Source organism: Bombus vosnesenskii, unplaced genomic scaffold, assembly GCF_011952255.1.
Source record: "Bombus vosnesenskii isolate JDL3184/JDL3185 unplaced genomic scaffold, Bvos_JDL3184-5_v1.1 scf7180000013262, whole genome shotgun sequence".
In the NCBI taxonomy this organism is placed as follows: domain Eukaryota; kingdom Metazoa; phylum Arthropoda; class Insecta; order Hymenoptera; family Apidae; genus Bombus; species Bombus vosnesenskii.
In genome coordinates, this window is record NW_022882922.1 from 4,896,879 (window position 1) to 4,916,308 (window position 19,430).

The 19,430-nt window shown below is 43.0% G+C and overlaps 5 protein-coding genes across 13 annotated transcripts; 3 read left to right on the forward strand and 2 right to left on the reverse strand.

Moving 5' to 3' along the window:
- The first annotated feature begins 1,381 nt into the window (after positions 1-1,381).
- LOC117243492 (zinc finger protein ZIC 1-like) lies at positions 1,382-7,421 on the forward strand. Its single transcript, XM_033511025.1, has 3 exons — positions 1,382-3,031; positions 4,991-5,134; positions 5,223-7,421. The coding sequence occupies exons 1-3, from the start codon at positions 2,649-2,651 to the stop codon at positions 6,481-6,483; spliced, it is 1,788 nt and encodes a 595-aa protein (XP_033366916.1). The 5' UTR covers positions 1,382-2,648; the 3' UTR covers positions 6,484-7,421.
- LOC117243481 (nuclear pore complex protein Nup54) lies at positions 6,937-11,553 on the reverse strand. Of its 2 annotated transcripts, none has more exons than XM_033511013.1 (5): positions 11,352-11,553; positions 9,391-9,894; positions 8,414-9,321; positions 8,114-8,341; positions 6,937-8,041 (listed from the first exon to the last, which is right to left on the reverse strand). In XM_033511013.1, exons 1-5 carry the CDS (start codon positions 11,449-11,451, stop codon positions 7,919-7,921), a joined length of 1,863 nt encoding a protein of 620 aa, XP_033366904.1. In that variant the 5' UTR covers positions 11,452-11,553; the 3' UTR covers positions 6,937-7,918. The 2 variants fall into 2 exon arrangements, with proteins under 2 accessions (XP_033366904.1, XP_033366897.1); XM_033511006.1 differs by having other exon boundaries at positions 9,391-9,897.
- Positions 10,039-11,332, forward strand: LOC117243501. Its single transcript, XM_033511053.1, has 3 exons — positions 10,039-10,324; positions 10,387-10,533; positions 10,618-11,332. The coding sequence occupies exons 1-3, from the start codon at positions 10,298-10,300 to the stop codon at positions 11,005-11,007; spliced, it is 564 nt and encodes a 187-aa protein (XP_033366944.1). The 5' UTR covers positions 10,039-10,297; the 3' UTR covers positions 11,008-11,332.
- A 463-nt stretch (positions 11,554-12,016) lies between the features above and the next one.
- On the reverse strand, positions 12,017-18,370 carry LOC117243441 (gamma-aminobutyric acid type B receptor subunit 1). Of its 8 annotated transcripts, none has more exons than XR_004495467.1 (13): positions 17,721-18,367; positions 17,548-17,646; positions 17,323-17,457; positions 17,082-17,252; positions 16,503-17,001; positions 16,286-16,413; positions 15,905-16,197; positions 15,589-15,832; positions 15,144-15,387; positions 14,680-15,074; positions 14,458-14,596; positions 14,303-14,394; positions 12,017-12,890 (listed from the first exon to the last, which is right to left on the reverse strand). XR_004495467.1 is itself a non-coding variant. In XM_033510967.1 (13 exons), exons 1-12 carry the CDS (start codon positions 17,853-17,855, stop codon positions 14,337-14,339), a joined length of 2,526 nt encoding a protein of 841 aa, XP_033366858.1. In that variant the 5' UTR covers positions 17,856-18,368; the 3' UTR covers positions 12,017-12,890; positions 14,303-14,336. The 8 variants fall into 8 exon arrangements, 6 of the variants coding, with proteins under 6 accessions (XP_033366858.1, XP_033366871.1, XP_033366850.1 ...); XM_033510967.1 differs by having other exon boundaries at positions 14,303-14,380; positions 17,721-18,368; XR_004495465.1 differs by having other exon boundaries at positions 14,303-14,596; positions 17,721-18,368.
- Positions 18,371-18,539: 169 nt separating this feature from the next.
- Positions 18,540-19,420, forward strand: LOC117243496 (mediator of RNA polymerase II transcription subunit 22-like). Its single transcript, XM_033511040.1, has 2 exons — positions 18,540-18,741; positions 18,967-19,420. The coding sequence occupies exons 1-2, from the start codon at positions 18,639-18,641 to the stop codon at positions 19,284-19,286; spliced, it is 423 nt and encodes a 140-aa protein (XP_033366931.1). The 5' UTR covers positions 18,540-18,638; the 3' UTR covers positions 19,287-19,420.
- Positions 19,421-19,430: the final 10 nt, after the last annotated feature.

Consider the following 19,430-nt stretch of genomic DNA (forward strand, 5'->3'; position numbering starts at 1 on the left):
TTCGTGTAATCTGTCCGATACCGCGAATCCGGCAGCGCTTGCGGGACAACTAGCCGTCGCGATTGGTGGTCCGTGACGAGAACGCTTGCGTAACTCGAAATTTTTTCTTCGTTAAGATAGCTCGAGACTCGACGTCAGACGTTTACTGCGACGCACCTCGCCGCTTGTTCCACTGAAACTTCGTAGAGGGGGTCCGGTTTTATTTGCCCGTCGCTATTCCGTGTCAAATTCCTTCTTCTTCCTTGAAATCGTCACTGTTCGAACGTACTCGACGTGTTTTATTTCGCAAGTTCTTTCGATAGGCTCGGCCACGTGACGATCGATTCACGATCCCTCTGTTCTAACTTTTATCGAGGCGATTCTCGGTCCGAGAATCGGCTGGTCCCCGATTATCGTCGATCGAATCGCGATCGTTAATATCGTTACGATACGATCACGGAAAAACACGCGTTCGCGCACGATGGCGACGAGACCTTGGTCCAACGAAGGATTTTGAAACGTAGGCGCGAGGGGGCCCACCCACGATGCTACCACGTGCTACTTGCGATGCTGAAATTTTGACTCGTGGGAGGGAATTACTCGAGTCGAGGTCTATTGACTCAGCTTGCGAGCGCCCATTCGCGGCAAAGCGTTAATGCGAGTCGCGATAACGTTGCGCAGGCATCTCAGAGATACCTACGCAGAACTTTGTTCTCATTCACTCGGCGGGGAAAGGGGTATACTTTGAATAGGATTCACGGGTGCGAATCCTAAACGATTGTAGCACCTGTCGTCGTCTTTTTCCTCGCTCAAGGCACAGAACCATCGGTTTTCGTTGCAACGACTGGTTACAGATCGACTCGGAAGCTGCTACCGATGATTAAACGTGGCGTCGTTCGAATAATCCAGCTGACGTCCGAGTTTCAAGAATTCCGAGTTATTTCAAGATAGCTTATCGACGATTCTCTACGATTCCTCGAAACATTAGCTGACGTACCGTTACTCGAAGACACGATAAATCGGAAGATTTTGGGGATATTCTTTCGTTCTTTTGGACGTGTAAATTTGGAAAATGAAAAAGAAAAGTTATTCGACTAAGAGTAAACGTTCGTATAAATCGTGTTTGTCGAAGCGTATCGTCTTTCGAGATAAGCAACCGACAAACAATCGTCGATGATCCTGTAAATTCCAAATGTTGGCAAAACTGGCGCCGTTTTCATCTTCCGTAACATAACGAGTTATCCAACGTTGCTTTCGAAGATATCGGTAAGTCCACACGGTTCCGTCCACTGACGCATTGCAGTCGGTTGTTATCAACGTCGATGTATTGGTGCGCCCGGGCGGAGAGGCGTGGGACGTTATCGGCGACGATAGCGCGGCTATATATAAAGCGGCTGGTTCGTCGTTGACATTAGTTCCACGTTCGTTGCAGCCTTTTCGCAACAGACGGCTTCCTCTTGTTCTTCGACTGCCTTTCTTCTCCCTTCTCTGTGCTACGCTGCGCGCTCTCTGTCTATCGGTCTTTGGCTCTTGAGTTACTCGACGAGGATCATCGATACGCGTCTGCGCCAGTAGTCGACCACCGTGGTACGCGATTCATCGACGTCCCTGGGGGGTAACTCCGACCACCTGATCATCGACGCGTCACGCTGCCAACCGGAGCCGAGATCTTCGCTCCGAGATAAAGAGGGAAGTCGAGGCAGAGAGATCGAACGACGAGATACGAGGAAAGAGAAACGAAAAGATGGAGGCGACGTTGTACTAGCGTCAACAGGAACCGATCTGTGGAACGTTTGACAGACCAGCAGTAGGCTGTCAGAGGGGGCTGTTCCGTGCGCCACGGAAGCCTCAAGTCGATTCGATCGGGCTTGCAAATCGAATCGGTGGTATCGTTCGGCGAAAGCGACGGCCTCCACGAGGAAAGGGTGCTCGCGTTTGATGAGTCTGTCACGGGCCAGCCTAGTTATGTTCTCGATCGAGTACAGCAAACAATTCCTGAGCTACCGTATACTCAAGTCGAACCGGTTCAAGTACATCTGACGATACGGACTCGGACTAAGTGTGATAAAAGTGTGCGCGCTACGGCGAAAGTGTGTATGTGAGCGTACTGTGCCGTGCTCGACTTGTCGTTGGCGACGGTGTTCAGGAAAAGGAATCGAAAGCGCGACCAGATTCGAAAGAGAGCCCACGAGGATACGGCAAGACCTGGAAAGTCTTGTTCACGATTTTCATCGATGCGCCGATCGTTCTCTCGGTTCGTTACGAATTGAGATAAACGAGACGTCACCTTCGAAACTCGTTGATAAGACGACATTTTCGAAGGCGTTCGAGGTCGCGATTCGAGGAAAGGACGATTCCGATCAACGGGTGGCACGAGTCGATCACAGCCAGATAGATATAGGCAGCCGATGAAACAAAATTACATTCCCAAAACTTACGTATTTCCTTTCCATCCTACAAATCCATTCCAAATTCTATCAAATTGTCTATCAAAGTGAACGCGATAGTTGTTCGATTTTTCCGATCCTTTCTCACCTAAGTTCTCGTTGATCCAGACGACGTACACGGCGAACCGGTATCAGGAAAATTTGCACGTTTTTCGATCAAATTGGCGAGTTCCTCGACATAACGAAATTAAAGGCAACAGATAAATACAAGAAAGAATAAACATGATCGTTTACGTTCCGGGTAGAATGCCAAGCCACGTTGGTCCGTACGGCTCTGTTCGCTATCCGGGCACGCTGCTAGGAGTGGTGCCGGGTTTTTACAGCCCGATTTCCGGTTACTCGACCAGCCCAAACCCCAGCTACTACGAGAGCCTCAGCCTGCAACAACAAGCACCGCTGGACCTTCCGGTTTGGCCACGAAGCATGCCGATCGAGGAAGAACTCGCAACTTCCCCGTCGGCCGTGATACCGGGTTTGGGAGTCTCGCCGGATGGTTTGGCAAACGGTGGACCACCTAGTCCAGCTCACAGCGACTCGGACGCCTCCAATTCCAGCTTGGAACTTGGCTCCATTCGACGCGGCGAAAATGCTCAACTAAAATGCAGGTAAATTGTACACCGCTATTTCCATTCTAAAATAGTCCTAAGCTAGAGTTTCGTAACAAATTTTCAGAGACAGTTCGAGACGCTGTTCGTTCGAGTAGTAAAGATATTTTGCCAACACCTAGTGTCGTTACCGTACGCTCGTCCGGAACGGAATTTACGAATACGCGATCGTTATCTGAATCGAACGCGGATATGTCAGACCCGACCGAGTCTGAAACGCCTGTTTATTTTCGGTTGTGCATCTCGTTATCAGAAAAATAGCCCGATGCGCAATTACGTTTTCTTTCGCTCGTCCTTCGCCCAAACGACTCGCTTCGAGCGACTGTTCACACGAAGAACGGTTTTAGTCGACGATGGTCACCGGACGATGAGTTTCTACGCGAAACGCGCGCAATTCACGCGCAACTCTCTTAAGTGACGCTAATTTATCCGTGGCGCGCGCACGCGGTTACGTTCGCAGCACGCGTCCCATTCCGGTTCTAACCAGTTTCCCGTATCCGTCGCGATATCAAACGGCATTCTGCTCTTTTTCCACATCTTTCCTTCTCTTTCTTTGCTCTCCCCTTCCCGCTAGATTCGACCGAGACTCTAAGAGTCGTCTAGCAGCTCTTCGATCGAAATTCGCGCGAATCGATCGAGGGAAACACCTTATCGCGCGAGTTTCACAAACTCGAACAAGAATCCAGCAAGCGAGAACCGCAAGTTGGAGAAAGAAAAAAAAAGACAAAGTATAAAAATAAGTAAAGCCAGCGGGGGGAGGGGATAGCGAGATATCGGAGCGGTTAACGAATCTAAGTGATTACAATACTAGAAACAAATGTCAAATTTCGATAACCCTGAAACAACGATACGCGATTACACGGTAAGATGGCATTCAGCTTCGTCGAGAAGATTTCGGCTGGCGAAACGGTGCGATCGTTTATCGCGTCAACAACTCGTTACGTGCTCGCGCTTTGCATGTGGTAGCCTCGTGCACTCGGGAATGCCTGCTTTGTTATCACCGTGGCAATCGTGGACGATGTTGTCGTCGCATCGTTGTAATTGCGACGCTCGTACGCGTCACACGCCGAATCTTTCGTTTTCCTTGAAATTCGATAAACGCTGAATTTTCCGTGAATTCGCGGGATCGCGAACGTGAGTCTGATAAAAACGAGAAAATTCTACCGGCGATTACGCGAGTATGTGAGAGCGGTTCCGAGGGATTAGCTGGCGTCGCCTTGATCCACAACCTTTTACGCGAGCATATCGTTCACGGATGCGACGTCGTTTGCTGTGATAGTATCAAAGCCCATGTGTCCAGATAAACTGGTGTCAAGCGACGCCAATTGCACAACGGACGGAATTGGTATCAATTGGTCGGTTGAACGGATGTTCTTGACGTAAATCGCGCGTCGATATTTCAACCGAACGCCCGCGTCGCGTCGTTTCAATCCCACTATTTACGTTTATGTACGTCGACTCTGGTTCGCGTGATAGCGTGCTACTGGCGGCGCAACCTTGAAAACCAGGGAACAACTCGAGTCGATCTCGAAGCGAACGAGACTTTTCGTAGGTTTCACGAGCGTTTCTCTCGAGTTCGAAGCGTAGGGATACAGCGACGCGCGAATCGATCGAACGATCAAGATGCACGGGGCGACCCTTCTCGCGCGTGTTGGTTATATTTAGAAATTCCCGGTATATGAGCGACAGGGTGAACAAGTAATATAAATAGATCGATTGACGGGAAGAATACAAGATTCGAGATATTGGCCTTAAACGATAATCATCTTATGAACGGCACGATTGATGGGAACGATCCAGCGATCAAAGATCAATAGCCCTAAACGTTTCGCGACTATTCCCGTGCGATCGCTTAATACGTAGTTACTTAGGTTCCCGATGCTGACGGACGACACAGCGAGTCGAATTAAAATCGTACTGGCGAGACCAAAGGCTAACGCGTCTTGCTCCAATTCGCAGATGGCAAAATTGTGGTCGTTGGTTCACATCCTTGGAACAGCTGGCAGGACACGTTGCGCGACTTCATGCTGCGCCCGGACCACGTGGTCTTTTTTACTGTGGCTGGGAAGGGTGTGCCAGAGGTGAACGTGGATTTAACGCCAGGTAAAACCTTCTTCTTATTTTTCTAGAATTTAAAACCGATCGAGTTTCGAGTTTCGAGTTTTACCTCGCTACTTCTTTCGTTATCCAGGTACAAGATGCTGGTGCACGTTCGAACGCACACGAACGAGAAACCGCATCACTGTTTCCAATGCGACAAAAGCTTCAGCAGAGCGGAAAACCTAAAGATTCACGCTCGTTCTCATACCGGTGAACGCCCTTACGTCTGCCCCGTTGAAGGTTGCAACAAAGCTTACTCCAACTCCTCGGACAGGTTCAAGCACACCAGAACTCACGCCGTGGACAAGCCTTACTGCTGCAAGGTACCTGGCTGTCCCAAGAGGTACACCGATCCTTCCTCCCTGCGTAAACACGTGAAAACCTACAGACACTACGTGAATAATAACGACAAGGTGCAAGAGAAAAGTTTCGAGGAAAACAATTCACAGGAGAAGGCGAGATTCGATACCGTAACGCCGGAGAAGCAGAGCAGCAGTACCCATTCCGAGTCGTCCGACAAGAAAGACAGCAGCATCGAGAGCAGCGTATCAGGGTCTAGTCCAAAGGCCAGCAATAGCTTCGAGGAGCAAAGGAATTTCGTCGAGTGGAATAACATGTACAACCTGCAAGACCAGCGCAAGGAACAGGAGCACATCACGCCGAGAAAGACCTACGAACAAGAAGTGAAGATCTATCCGAGAATTTATGACGAGAGTTACATAATACCGGACAGAATTCAGGTGAATCCCATGTACGTATCCAACAACCCGATCATCAAGGAGAGCCCACCTCAATCGGTTCAGTCGGTCTCGCCTCGGACCAGTCCGCACCATGTCCCCGACACGTTGCCTCATATCGGAATGCAGTCGACGCCCATCAAAATCGAGGAACCCATCGAATGTCCCAGCAAGGTCAGCACGGTCGATTACAGGAACATCGAGTCGATTATCAACAGCACGCCCTGCAAAAAGGAGAACGTCGTTATTTGCGATCCAGTGAGACATTCTGTGATAAAACGAGCGGAAGACCTGAAAATGGAGGTCGAGCAAATACCGACCAAGGAGGATATGTGCAAAGACACCACCGATTGCTGTTGTCGTCACAAGTGTTGCGTGCACAGTAACGACAATATCTTGGAGAAAACGAAGATCCTGTCGGATTTAATCCTCAAGACGCAGAATCCTCTGTTCAGACACCTGTTGGGCACGGTGGATCTGCAATACGGATTACAGAATATGTGGGGCAACATTGTGGACACGAACAATACATGCGGACAAGACCTTCGAGTTAAGAACGAGAATGTGGTAGAGATGGAGCAGGATCTTCCATTGGATTTGACAATCAATAAATAAGGAGAATTCTTCACATCGTATCGAAGTTAGCGTTGCAACGAGTAAAATTCGAACGCTCGGAACTATGTAGGTATATTTTTCTCGCAACGAATCGATGAATTTTTTGAAATTCTGGAGAAGCCTTAAACTACCGACCGTGGCCAGGGTTCGAACATCTTCGAGGCCGTCCTGGAATCGAGTGTCTCGAGTCTTAGGTCGTAACGTCTTATTCGGTATTTTCTATAAATCCAGGGCGACTTTGAACATTGGAGAATTTGAATTTCTACTCGGGCCATGGTTTTTACTTCCGTCATTTTACGTCAAATTAGTCTTTCGAGATTAGCGAGGCTACGTAAAACGTTTGAGGATTATTAGTTTTGCCTAGTTTATTCGATTCGATGATAACTAAAAACTATAAAAGTTGATTAATACTAGAGACAGATAAAGGTTGATAAAATGTATCGGTTTGAAGGAAGGTTTGTTGTTGGCGAAAAGAAAGTTGTCCGTTTTCGTTAGACTGTGAAGCCAAATATATTGTAATACGTTAATGTCTGTCGAACGATGAAGTTAGTCGAAGCAGAGATAGCTTGATATCGAATGAGGTTTGCTCAATCTTAATTCGTTAATAACTCCTTTAGCAACGTAATTAGAAGAGTCTCAGATTTAGATTTACGGGTAGCTCGAACGATCGTCTAGAACGAAATCATCGTCGATACCTGTATATACACACGTTAAACCAAAACCTAACAAACAAAATAGAGTAAAGTAAATGAGAACATAAAACGTGTTTCATAAAACTCCCAAGTAATATTACGGTCAAACGACCGCTGTATCATAATGTGTCTGAAAAAAGTGATCCGATATGTAATGTTCAACATCTATGTATAATATGTATATAAAGTTGTATTATGTATAAGGTATTCAAGATGTTAGATGTATGAAGGAAAGTACTGCAATGAGAAAAGCGTGTTTAACGACATTAAACTATTCAATAAAAACATTATTTATGTAAAAAATGTTTATTCTTTTCTTAGCACATAACAAGTTTTGTCTTACCGTCGATGTCGGAAGTATTGTATAACCGCATTTTTGATAATATCAGCAAAACGGTCACGTCTATAAAAAACTTCTCTCTTGTTAAATATCGCCAAAACAGGTTGGTTCGATATTGACACCACTCACTTAATACGTGGGAAATTATCATAATTGATAAACGTTATCTTCGAGCAAAATAAAGTTTAACATCGTAAAGACACGTGTTTAACTCATAATAAAAAAAATCAATAGTAGCAGTTAGGAAGTAGATTCAGAATGAATATGGCATCGATTTTACGGAGGTACAGCGTCTCTGTTGTTAGCTGGATTTACAATCTTATTATCGGCGATAATAATGACCATATCTCTTTAAGTAGGTTGACAAAAATACGCAAGAAAATTGCGTTGCTATATATAATTCTCACGATATATTATGACTCATTAAGAGTTCAGACATGCCGTCTTTAATGATTTTCAAACTTTCTAGATCGGAGTTTATCGTTGCTATAAGTTGTGCCATGCCCTGTTGCTCCATTGTTAGGTACTAATAAAAAAAAAAGCACCGATTACGTATGTAGTCTGCGATAACTTTTTCGTAAACATTTTCTTTACGTACCGCTTTTATGTCATCCTGTGCTATAGGGTCCATCGCATACCTTTCCTGATTTTGTGTGTCTATATGATTTCTCATTCTCAATTGAGAAAGCATTTCACTAATTCTACCTTTGAACTGAGTTGGAGCGCTAACTTGGGAATGCATAGATTCGAACCTACGTGTTAGAACTTCTTCCTCCGGTTGCAGAGACAACCCAACTTTACGTGTAATTTCTTGACGTACCAGTACCTAAAGAAATATTTAAATATATAAATTGAATGTATGCTAATTGAAATAATTACCAGAAAGTACATTACATACCTGCAACACCCTGTGTTGTAGTTCTAACAGAGTCCTCCGATGTTCCTTTAATCTAGCTTGTATCGCCGTATGTTGTCTCTGTAATCTTTGTATTTCATCAGCCGCCATGTCTAGGAAATTTCTATGCCTTGTTGTTTCTTCTTCTTGACACTTTAACCTGTGTTTAACTTGTTGGAAGCCGATCATTGGCACAGGTATATAAAGTTCTGGATTGGGATTGTCCAGTTGAGCCTGTTTCCATAATCGTGGATCGATTGAACAAGGCGGATTGTCTAAGTATTCCTTAAGCTGTGCGGGATCTAATTTTACTAAAGGTAACATATCTTCTACACCATTTTGCACTAATTGTTGCTTTTGCATCGGTTGCGATAAATACGCAACTAACTCGCTGGCAGGGATTTTTCTTGGAGCTCCAGTAATTCCTTTTTCAGTGATAAAAATGGTCACTTGACTTTTGTCTTCTCCAGTTGCTTTAATATTGTCTATTGTAAGCGATAAATTCGGTTTATTTCCCAAAATATTATTCATAAAACCGATCAATTGTGTCTCGCCCTCTTTAACATCCTTTTTCTTTTTATTGAAACAGAGTACTACCAGACCGTCGTTGTTATCAGCATCGGGCATCCGACTGTACCCGATAGCTTTGAATCTACATAGTGGATTTTCTTGATTAAGCTCTATAGGTGGAGCATTCATATAATAATAAGCTTTTCCAGTTCCCCATAAAGCTTGTATGAGGTTCCATCTCGCGATAATATTGTCACGTTCATCGTTATATAACTGGCAATTAAATACGGCATTGTATAACGCTTCGGATATGGTATTAACGGGCTGTTGCTGCTGTTGTTGTTGTTGAAACTGTTGTTGAGTCTGTGCTAACCCAGAACCAAACCCCGCAAATCCTGTACCTGCATAGATAATTTAATCTGAGTAAAAAATACATTGATAAGTAAAGGAATGGCGCAGCTACCACCAACCTGTACCAAAACCACCAAAGCCAGTGGTTGTAGTGGTTGCCGTTGGTTTTGCGCCGAAAGCACCAAAACCTGTAGATGTACCAAAAGTAGGGGCTGTACTTGTAGTACCAAATCCTCCAAAGAGGGAAGGCGCAGAGGTGGTTGTTGTAGTCCCAAATCCACTGAAACCACCAAAGCCTAAAGAGGATGTTGTAGTGGTTCCAAATGTACCGAATCCAGTGGTAGAGGCTGGTGTGCTACCAAAAGCAGAAGTGGTGCCGAATGCAGTGCCCGATGAAGCAGGCGTACCAAACACTGGAGTAGTTCCAAAACTAGTAGCGGAAGCAGCAAAACTAGGTGCCGAGGCAAAACCACCTGTTGCTGTGCTGCCAAAACCAGTTGCAGCTGGCGTACCAAAAGTGGTACCACTTCCAAATCCTCCTGTTGCTGGAGTCGAAGAGGAACCGAAGAGACTTGGTGCTGAGGTAGCCGGCGTACTAAATCCAAAAGATGGCGTTCCAAACCCTAAAAAGTGTTTGGTTTCAATATTTAATAACGATACGGCATATAACTATATAAGCAATATATATAGAAACGAGACGTTCGAGGTACATAAATACGTCGGTTATGAAAAAATGTAAAGATATACATATATATATATATATATATATATATTATGAAGTTGTACAATTTTCTTACTGAAAAGTTGACTTTTGTTTTTACTGATTTGAAACTGCTTCAAGTAGAAAAACTAGTATATGACAGAAATGTCTTGCACCAGATCGCAATAATAATTTGCGCTGTATTCGTTCATAAAGTTTAACTACACGCGTTCAAACGCATCGAAAAAATCATATAATTCGTGTTCACATGATAAAAATTTATTAAAAGTTCCTGAATTATAGATAATTGCATAGCAAAAAACAATATGTCGTATATAAATGAGCAAAATCAGGTAAGGCTGTTAATAAAGCAAAAGTATAGTGAAAATCTAATTCGACTAATGAAATTAAATAGGGAGGCAAATATGGACAACTTGCTAAAAAATTATTAAAGATAGCTTCAATATCTGGTAGGAAGGTTGCACTTCGTCATGTTGGTGAACCTATCGATTATTCTACTGAATTATTGCACGAATTTGGTACTACAGATATAACAATTGGAGTATGTTTTAGAATTTTTTTATACATTTTATTACATTCTATATTGTAGCATAAATTATAACATGTTCCATTGCAATTTGCGAAGGACGTTACAGCAGATGTTATGATAACAACAATGGGTAAAATTCCAAGTGAAATGTTTTACTTAGAGGATACAGTTGCTACCGTAGTTCCACAGAGAATACAAGAAACATCTACATTTGCAAAAGCTATTGTGGCAACGCAAGGGTATTATCGACCAACGGAGTCCTCCAGCCATTCGCCGGTCTTAATTGCTTTATTAACCGCTCTTTTTATAATATTGTTATTATGCTGTATTACGGCATGTATCGTAACTAAGTCGAAGAGGAGAAATAATTTCTTTGGGAAGGGAAACATGGAATGCGAACCAGGATGTACAGGACTGAATCAGCCTCTGCTAGGAAAACTTTCAACCACTACAAATAAAACCAGCATTAGCTCTTTGAGAAATTAAAACTGATTTTGACACTAACTTGCATAAAACTTGCAATAACTTTTTATCGAATAAAACACAGTTTTGAGGAATTATTAACGTGCGACGTAAAAGTGTAATGCAAGCTGATTATATTATGAGTAGGCATTGTGATGAAACAACACATTGAAAAGTGGAGTGTTCTTCGAATTGATATTCCAAGAATATCTACAAAGACAAGTTTTGGAAAAGTTATAGGACATATGATAGATTTCGGACCAATGGAAAATACAAAATGATAACTTTAATGAAAATACGTTTGAAAAGGTCACATGTAACTATAGAACGAGCGAAATGTGACTTAACCTATAAACTAGACAACTTACCCGGTTTTACTGGTGTCGCCGTAGTGGAAGCCGTTGCACCAAAGCTAAACGCAGGAGCGGGTGTCGAAGTTGTTCCTCCGAATCCCGTACCAAATGACATTTCTCAAATTAAACTAAATTTAACGTATTACGAAAACAGTATTTACCGCGCGCGCCTTATAATTTCGTATAAGCGACAATGTAATGAATATGGCGGCTGACATGCGCCGCGAATACGAATTTCCGTTTTGGTGCAGACACGATGTCACGTGATCATGCTAAATGCTGATTATTCAAATCACAATACGCGACAAAATCACGCCCTTAAATTGTAACTAAGTTTATTTGATTTTTTAATACAATTGTATTTCATTTGTACTACATATTTTTCATAATCGCCATATGGATCTATGATGTATTAAATATACGTATTTCTTTAGAGAATCATACGTGTCGTCCCCTAATATCTCTTAAACAAAGTTGGTTTGATTTCCTGGAAACTTTTTAAAGTTCACGATAGTAAAATTGCGATGCATTCACGCGAATTAAATACTTCCGATTTTAAATTCGAAAGCACATTGTTTCGATTATGTAACTGTAACACAGCAAAGATCCGTGAACGATTAATGGATTCGAGAGCGAACGCTTTTCCGATAAGCGCAGGGTTATCAATAACAGATACAATATGAATTTTTAACGAATTTTATAATTTAAAAACTTAAAAATAAATATATCTCCATATTCTAACGTATATATATATGATACTTTCTTTAACAGTTTGATAAGACTAGTATATGTATATCGTATAATAATATAGTAGTCAAGCGCAATTCGCGCGACAGTCGATCGAAGAAATATAGTAAAAAATACGTGGATGAGCGCGATAATGATTATACGAGAAACAATTCAACAGAAGTTCGTAAAATCTCTCTAAACGTCGTATATACGTGGAATGGTGAAATTGAAACGCAAGTACGAAAAAGTTGTGCTTCGTGGCTTGTTCAATCTACGTTATACATACACGTAAGTCGTCTTGTGTACCGATAAAATTTGAATTGCAGTCAAATCACATTATTTTCCCATTGATAACGTGAAATAGTTTCCGAACTCAAGATTTTCAAATATTTCAACGTTCGTGTTTGTAAAATTTTAACTTAAATGAATTTAAATTTAACTTGAACTTGAATTTAAATCGTAACGTTAACTGAATTGCATATTTATAAATTCAAGGGGCTTTTCCAAGTCGCCACTCTGAAGAAATCTGATTCCGTTGAAATAATTTCTTCTATAGACTTGATATGAGTGGCAAAATAACTCATCGACGATGCAATGATAGAATTGAATTTTTATCGCTACAAACACGATTTCCGGTTTGTTTCCGATCACAAAATAAGAACATGCAGTTCCATTGGAATTACGCATGTGTACATTTAACACTAGTTTTAGAAGAGAAAGAGAAATAGAGCGTTTTGTCGCGAGCTTTTAGCCCGTTCGTACGTTCGTATTGCTTTTGTCATCCTAATCGTCGGGGCTCTTGTGTTCAGCCAACCTGGTCCGTTTCTAAAAAGAAGAATTCAAAAACGATAATCCCTCAGATATCATGCGGGGTAAACGTAGAAAGTTTCTTTGCCCATTCATAAATAATTAATATTTGATCAGACTCGAGCATCCGAGCACCTTTACGTTTAGATCAGTCATCAGAGGGTGCAATCTGAAAGATTAAGCGTTAACCGGCCATAAAGCACGTCGATCCACCTCATCAAGACTCCCAAATTATTTATGAATGGCGCAATGTTTGAAGCGTTTAAATCTCGTTAGCACGTTCACTGTTTTACGTGTGTACCTTGTTGCCCGCGATCGAACACCAATTTCGCGTACCGTGCAACGTTTCGTACAATTTGGGAGCAGACTTCATGAGGTTCACATCGATTCGCTGTCTCGGAAACGACCAGGTTATCGTCTAACGAGATTTAACTGCAATCGTTGCAAATCATGCGTAGACTATGTAAAAAGATTTAGGCCTGCGGCAAACGAAACGTTCGTGATGCTTCTTACGTTTTGACTAAACGGATCGCGATTCAAATTATACAATATCCCGTAATTTAAGCGATCTTCTGTACCTCGTGTGGAACGTGTATAATATTCGCGAATAAACGAAAACGTTCCTCTCATTTATGTTTCTCTATTCGTTTCTTGGACCCGTATAAACGTGCGCGAAGAAATTCGGATCGTCGTGCATTGTCGCGTTTCGCACCAATACAATGCATGATAATAATGCACGGACAATCGAGTATTTTGCATAAAGTATTCGAAAGTCAACAGGAAATATTTTACGAAGTGTTTGGTCCGTGTTACGTAATCGGTTTATGCGACCAATGCGATTAGTGTAAATTTATCTAACCATGATTTAATTAAGAATCGATTCGTTCGATAAAACTTCTCTGTACAAATATCTGTATAATAATAAAATCTCGATAACAGGTAACGAAAAAGATCGTTGTAAACGAGAACAGCGCGATAGTCGTAGGCCAACTTGCGATCTATGATACCTAACAATATCTCGCGCGTATGCATTTGTTTTACACAGAGAGCTACTAATCGTACTACGCATACGCACACCTATTACTTTGTTTGTTATATACATACATCCAACATTTATACGTTTAGACACCGAGTACACGACACAGAGTGCGCCGCCTCGGGAGGAGGCAGCGCATCCTACGAACTATGAACTTAGAAACAAAGCTGTCTCGAGCTAACGAGTCGCCCGTTTGCATTTCAGAACTTTGGTGCGCCGTTTCCCTTTCGAAGTTTCACTAAAAATTGCAACGAGTGTCATTCGGTGTGCGATAGTATGTAATAGTACTTTGCAAAAAAGAGATAAGCAACGAGAAGATACGTCGCGTGATTCGATAGCCTCTAGAAAGAACTTCAAAGTAAACGTCGTCGTAAGAAGAGAACAACATATGTACTTTTATCCATTTAGGTCCCAGTTTCTTAAATTCGTTACGATCCAGCCAGAAAGGGCAGAAACTTAACGCACGGCGAATCTACAAGTACGATCCTGAAAACTCAAAGTCAGAAGCAGAAGCTCGAGATGATTGAGTATAAACAGAAATACCCCCACCGATTGCGCTATCCGAAGTCCCCTCGCCGGTTACAAAATCGGCGACTATCAACGAATCCTTCGGAACGTTTCCGCTGCCACCTTTCAGCGCGTCTCGCTCGGCCAACGTCTGTTTTAGAAGTTTGATCTTCTCTTCCTTCTGCAAAAGAATCGTCCATTCTTCGTAACAGCCAATCGTTGACAACTGTAATCTCGAAGCCGAACAGTGAAAAGTTTCCTTACCGCGGCGATCAGTTTCTGAAGCTCGTCGTTCTCGCTAAGCAGCTTCTGATACCTTTCCTCGTCTTCCTTCGACATGCCCACGTCCGGATTGTACTTGGATTCGGCCTTGTCTTTCGGATGCCTGATCACTTCGATCACTTTAGGCACAAAGATCAGCGCCATGCTTAAGAAACAGCAGAAAATAATGGCGAGTGCAACGAAAGCGAAATTAGCATCTTGCTGGCTGGCGATCACCATCGTCACCGGTGCTGTGATCAAACAGAGAACAACCACGTTGTATATCGACATGCCGACGTATCTGGAATCATTGATCTGTTTAACTTTGATGCTCCTCGTTTCGTACGCCAAAAACAGCCCGAATACCAGGATTATTCCTTTGTAGCTGTAAACCAAACCTGAAACAAGAACGCAGATGATAATCTTTGCTCGGTAATCAAAGATAAGTTTCACGTTGATCAGCTTACCAAGCCAAATATTATTGTGTACGCTCTCACAATGCTCTAACTCGGGTCTGATCATTGCATCGTCATCGCCAAACCAAGACGACTCCAACGGAAAGGTTTCCATCTTTCTTTGCAAAGGATCGAATACTTGCCAGGAGACTAGCAACGCTATATCCACCGCTAACAGTCCGCTTACCATCGTATACAGCTTCCACGGTTGAACTTTCTTCTGTATGGACGAAACTTTTTGTTTAGCCATGAACAACTAGAAAGAATCGAGAATACGTTAAAGTCGAGGGTCATACGAGCAGGATCTGCAAACCATGCACGGGGCGGGCACACTGCGTGACTAGAAACATTAATTAGATCGTTAATCGGTTAATCGATCGCACGTGATTACCGTGGGTGACTCTCTAAAACGATTTCAAGCAATCGAGCGCGTTGAATCGTTGTTTCCGGTACTTACTTTCGCTTGATCGGCTTTCGTCTTTGTCGTGAGTCTGTGGACCCGCCACACTTTGCTAAACATCGCGCCGAACGCCAGAGTAAATCCCGTGGATAACATCCAGGATCTGGCCTGGCAGATAGCTGGATATTCCCAGGGTGCAACGAATCTACCATCGATTCCCAACAGAAACACCGACACCAGACACGCTATCACTCCAACAAGCATTATTGTATTGCACACAGGATGCGACGACATTATAACCCTAGAAAGGGGGATACCAGCGTTCTCAAATATTTAGAGAAGAAAGAAATAAATATGGAACGAGCAGATGTACCTTCTGTGCCTGTTCCATATATTAAAAATTATTAATGCCAGCGCTATTACGATTCCCACCGAGGATATAGTTCCCATGCAAATAAACAAAGGCAACGAGACTGTCCTTAGAACGGTCTTTACGATGGTCCTATCCTGAGGTATTTTACCACCGATCCACCTTTCCATATTCCTCCAAGTCAGATTGTCGCTTTGCGTATCGTAATATCCCAACTTAACGTACTTTCCATCGACCACTTGCTCGATTTGGGTCAATGCGATTCTGTCACCTTGCGAACTAAACGCAACGTATCCCTATAGCACATACAGGATCGATTAAAGATCGGCCTCTTATTAAAGATAAAGCCTTCGTTTTATTTCTAGTTCTAGCCGAGTCACGTACAGATACCCCTAGAAACTGAGTGGAGTTGATCGCCGAGTAAATTTCGTCTGCTATCTCCTTGTTGGTGTAGGTGAAGTTCTTTAGACTCTTCCCTTGCTTACTCAGCTTCTCCATTGTTTTATTGAAAGCTGTAGTTCAAATACGAAGAATACAAAACTGTGGTAAAAATTCAACTCTTCTACGACCGGCACTTTTACGTAGCAATTCGAATTCATACCTAACGCCACCGACCAAACCGCGTCGTAAGCGAGGGGCGCTTCTTGATATCCTTCGGGGTAGTGATTGTTATCGATGTCAAAGCTGCTTTCCTTCAGCACTTTGTTTAATCTCTGCCTAAAATCCTCGGAAGTCATCCCGCTGATTGTCGTGTCGTTATTTTGATTCCACATGAGAGCCTCGGTCGTCAAGTGTCCTTCAGCCGCGCGCCTCATTTGTTCTATCGTGCACGTGATTCCCTCCGTTTCCAAGTTCTTCTCGAACCAATTATCCTCGTACCAACCGATGAAGAACCACACGTAACTTTTGCCGTAGAGATTCTGATGATACAATTCGCAGAGAACTCTTCTCGCGGCCACCACGTAGAACAAACCGACGATGATTCTGGCATCTTGGCGACGCAGATTTCTCACCGCGTCCGACGGGTCGGACAGGAAGCTCTGACGCGTAACTATTTCTATTCCCGCTTCCTTGCAACGTGCCTCTAAATCTTCTACGGTCTATAAACATAGGGGAAAACAGAACGATAAATTACCATGTTTGAAGGTTTCGATGGATTTGTGCGAGAATGAGATGTTACAGATATGAACACTTCTTCGGCTTGCTGCAAGATTGCCACTCGAGACCAGCCAAATTTTTGCAGCAGTTTAATTCTCGTGGGATTGTGCACCGTGGCTGACGGGTGTGTCCTGAAAAGTGTCGGGAATCGATTTCGATCCGACAACGCAGGAGATGATGCACCGTAACACAACTAAAGACGACACCAGTCAGTTTCCTTTTCGTATCTGTTTATTTAAATAACAAATTTCATCGACACTCACCACTACCAGATTCCACATCTTCGCTGCTTCAGCCACGGTCGTACATACCGTACTACATCCGGCTAACAACATTAATTTGTGTGGTTTATAGTATAATAAATTGTACATCACCGAGGCACCGAGTCCTGGCTCGCACTGAAACGACGATATAATCAATTAACGAAGTTCCTCCGTCGTGATTTCCCTACGGTACTTCTCAAACTTCTCGACAAACATTTTGTATACCTCGCTATCGTTCGAGTGAAGCTTCAGTATGAATCCAGGTAACAAATTTTTTTCACGGTTAACATCGTCTAGAGCCAGGTTCACTGCTGGCATGCAAGCCTGTTGAACGAATACGTATACGTTGACCGATGCAACTTTTATACATTTAGGAAAGAATAAAAATTAATACTCGCCTGGCCACCCTGCCATCCACCCTTTCCTCGTATGGGAAAAATGCCACCGATATGCAACACATTGTCGGCGTCGTCGGGAGGTAACGAACCCCCGATCGCTCCCGTCAACGTTAAAAATATAACAAGCCCTATCATCACGTCGTTTGCCAAATTTTGTCATTTATTCGATCGAGCAGGCTTAAACCTTCTATACTTTCTGTTTGCCCTACGACACACCCCAACAGCACGATGCCGAGTATCGTAATTTCTTTACGTGAATCACAGCCATCGTCGTTGACCGCTGATCGTTTTCGAACGAGAATCACTGATCCGTGGAACGATGATTTTACCACCGTTCGGGACTTTGCGAACGGAGAGCGATACACTCGAGGGAATGTTCCGATATTCTCGGTGTCCCTAACGAAACGCGACGTACGCGGCATTAAAATCGTGTGTTCGCGTTCTCCATCGCGTTCGCCCGGTCTCGACGCTCCCCCCTGCGCGATACGCCGTGAAATTTCGCGTGCGAATGAATTTACCGAAGACGGAGAGGAGTTCGCGTGAGCTTTCTATTGATTTCATCCCGGCTTTCAAGGATCGTAGTGGGGATAGGGTGGCTCTGTGCCCTAGGTTTCTTCTAGAAGATCGATATATAAACGATTAGACCTTACGGTTCACTCGTGACCGAAGGTCACGTTGAAAATCGAATCTTCAGATTTTCCGTGCTTTTAAAAAGACGAGCGATCGCCCGTTACCGAGATGATTAGCAGAGATTTCGAATTGAGGTGCACTAGCGACCATTTTGGTTCGGTCGGTAAAATCGCATCAGGCAATGACGTTGTTATGATCCCGTCATGAAGTGCCCTAAACAATTCGTGTTGTCGCAACGTGTGGAGTTCGTCGTTGTAAATAAAGGCCTGTTAATTTTTATTTGAAATAATGGCAGCACAGCGAGCATTGCCACAAAGCAAGGAGGCTTTGTTAAAGTCTTATACAACGAGATTAAAAGAGGATGTGAAATCCATGTTGGAGAATTTCGAAGGTATACTATATAACCTCACTTTTTGCGCGGTACATAATAATAAGAGAATCGATGGTTTTTTTTAATGAAAAAACGATGTTACGTTATGCAAGTATAACAACCTATTGTTTGATGGATATTTTCGTTGAACTTAAACGATTGGTTTTATTCAATATACTAATGATATTTAAAACCTAACCTCTAATTACTCGCGAACGTTCAGTTAGTCTGATTGTTATTTTACAGAGATTGTAAAGCTAGCGAAAGGAGAAAGCGATTCCCAATTATCTCGGATGACACAATGCGAACAAGATACGTATGAAATGCACGTCAGGGCGGCGAATATCGTTCGCGCGGGAGAATCCCTGATGAAGCTAGTTTCCGATATAAAGCAATATTTGATACTCAACGATTTCCCATCTGTGAACGAAGCCATAGCACAAAATAGTAAATTATTCAGGACGAAACAAGCAGAATGCGATCAAAAGTTAGCGTCCTTGCGAGACGACATGGCCGCCGATTTATACGATTTGGAAGAGGAATATTACACGTCGATATACAAATAACAGAAACTTCGGTTAGGTTTTTCAAGGATGTACAGTTGCGTATTTGTCTGGACCACGAATTCACCGAAATGTGATTTATTTGTTCAATAAACTGTATATATTTATTTAAATAAATAAGAATAGTTTTGATAGTACATTCTTACT

Bases quoted from the DNA above. Each gene is read 5' to 3' on its own strand.
- LOC117243481 (XM_033511006.1), bottom strand. From the start codon at position 11,451: ATGTCATTTGGTACGGGATTCGGAGGAACAACTTCGACACCCGCTCCT. The intron at 9,898-11,351 runs GTAAGTTGTCTA...CCAAACACTTTT, and splicing joins GGCGACACCAGTAAAACCGG to TAGGGTTTGGAACGCCATCT. The intron at 8,042-8,113 runs GTACGTAAAGAA...TTTTTTTATTAG, and splicing joins CACAGGATGACATAAAAGCG to TACCTAACAATGGAGCAACA.
- LOC117243492 (XM_033511025.1), top strand. From the start codon at position 2,649: ATGATCGTTTACGTTCCGGGTAGAATGCCAAGCCACGTTGGTCCGTAC. The intron at 3,032-4,990 runs GTAAATTGTACA...TCCAATTCGCAG, and splicing joins AATGCTCAACTAAAATGCAG to ATGGCAAAATTGTGGTCGTT. The intron at 5,135-5,222 runs GTAAAACCTTCT...TTCGTTATCCAG, and splicing joins GAACGTGGATTTAACGCCAG to GTACAAGATGCTGGTGCACG.
- LOC117243496 (XM_033511040.1), top strand. From the start codon at position 18,639: ATGGCAGCACAGCGAGCATTGCCACAAAGCAAGGAGGCTTTGTTAAAG. The intron at 18,742-18,966 runs GTATACTATATA...GTTATTTTACAG, and splicing joins CATGTTGGAGAATTTCGAAG to AGATTGTAAAGCTAGCGAAA.
- LOC117243441 (XM_033510948.1), bottom strand. From the start codon at position 17,855: ATGATAGGGCTTGTTATATTTTTAACGTTGACGGGAGCGATCGGGGGT. The intron at 17,458-17,547 runs GTATACAAAATG...TCGTCGTTTCAG, and splicing joins TTCACTCGAACGATAGCGAG to TGCGAGCCAGGACTCGGTGC. The intron at 15,388-15,588 runs GTAAGTACCGGA...GATTCTTTCTAG, and splicing joins CGAAAGCCGATCAAGCGAAA to TTGTTCATGGCTAAACAAAA.
- LOC117243501 (XM_033511053.1), top strand. From the start codon at position 10,298: ATGTCGTATATAAATGAGCAAAATCAG. The intron at 10,325-10,386 runs GTAAGGCTGTTA...GAAATTAAATAG, and splicing joins ATATAAATGAGCAAAATCAG to GGAGGCAAATATGGACAACT. The intron at 10,534-10,617 runs GTATGTTTTAGA...CAATTTGCGAAG, and splicing joins CTACAGATATAACAATTGGA to GACGTTACAGCAGATGTTAT.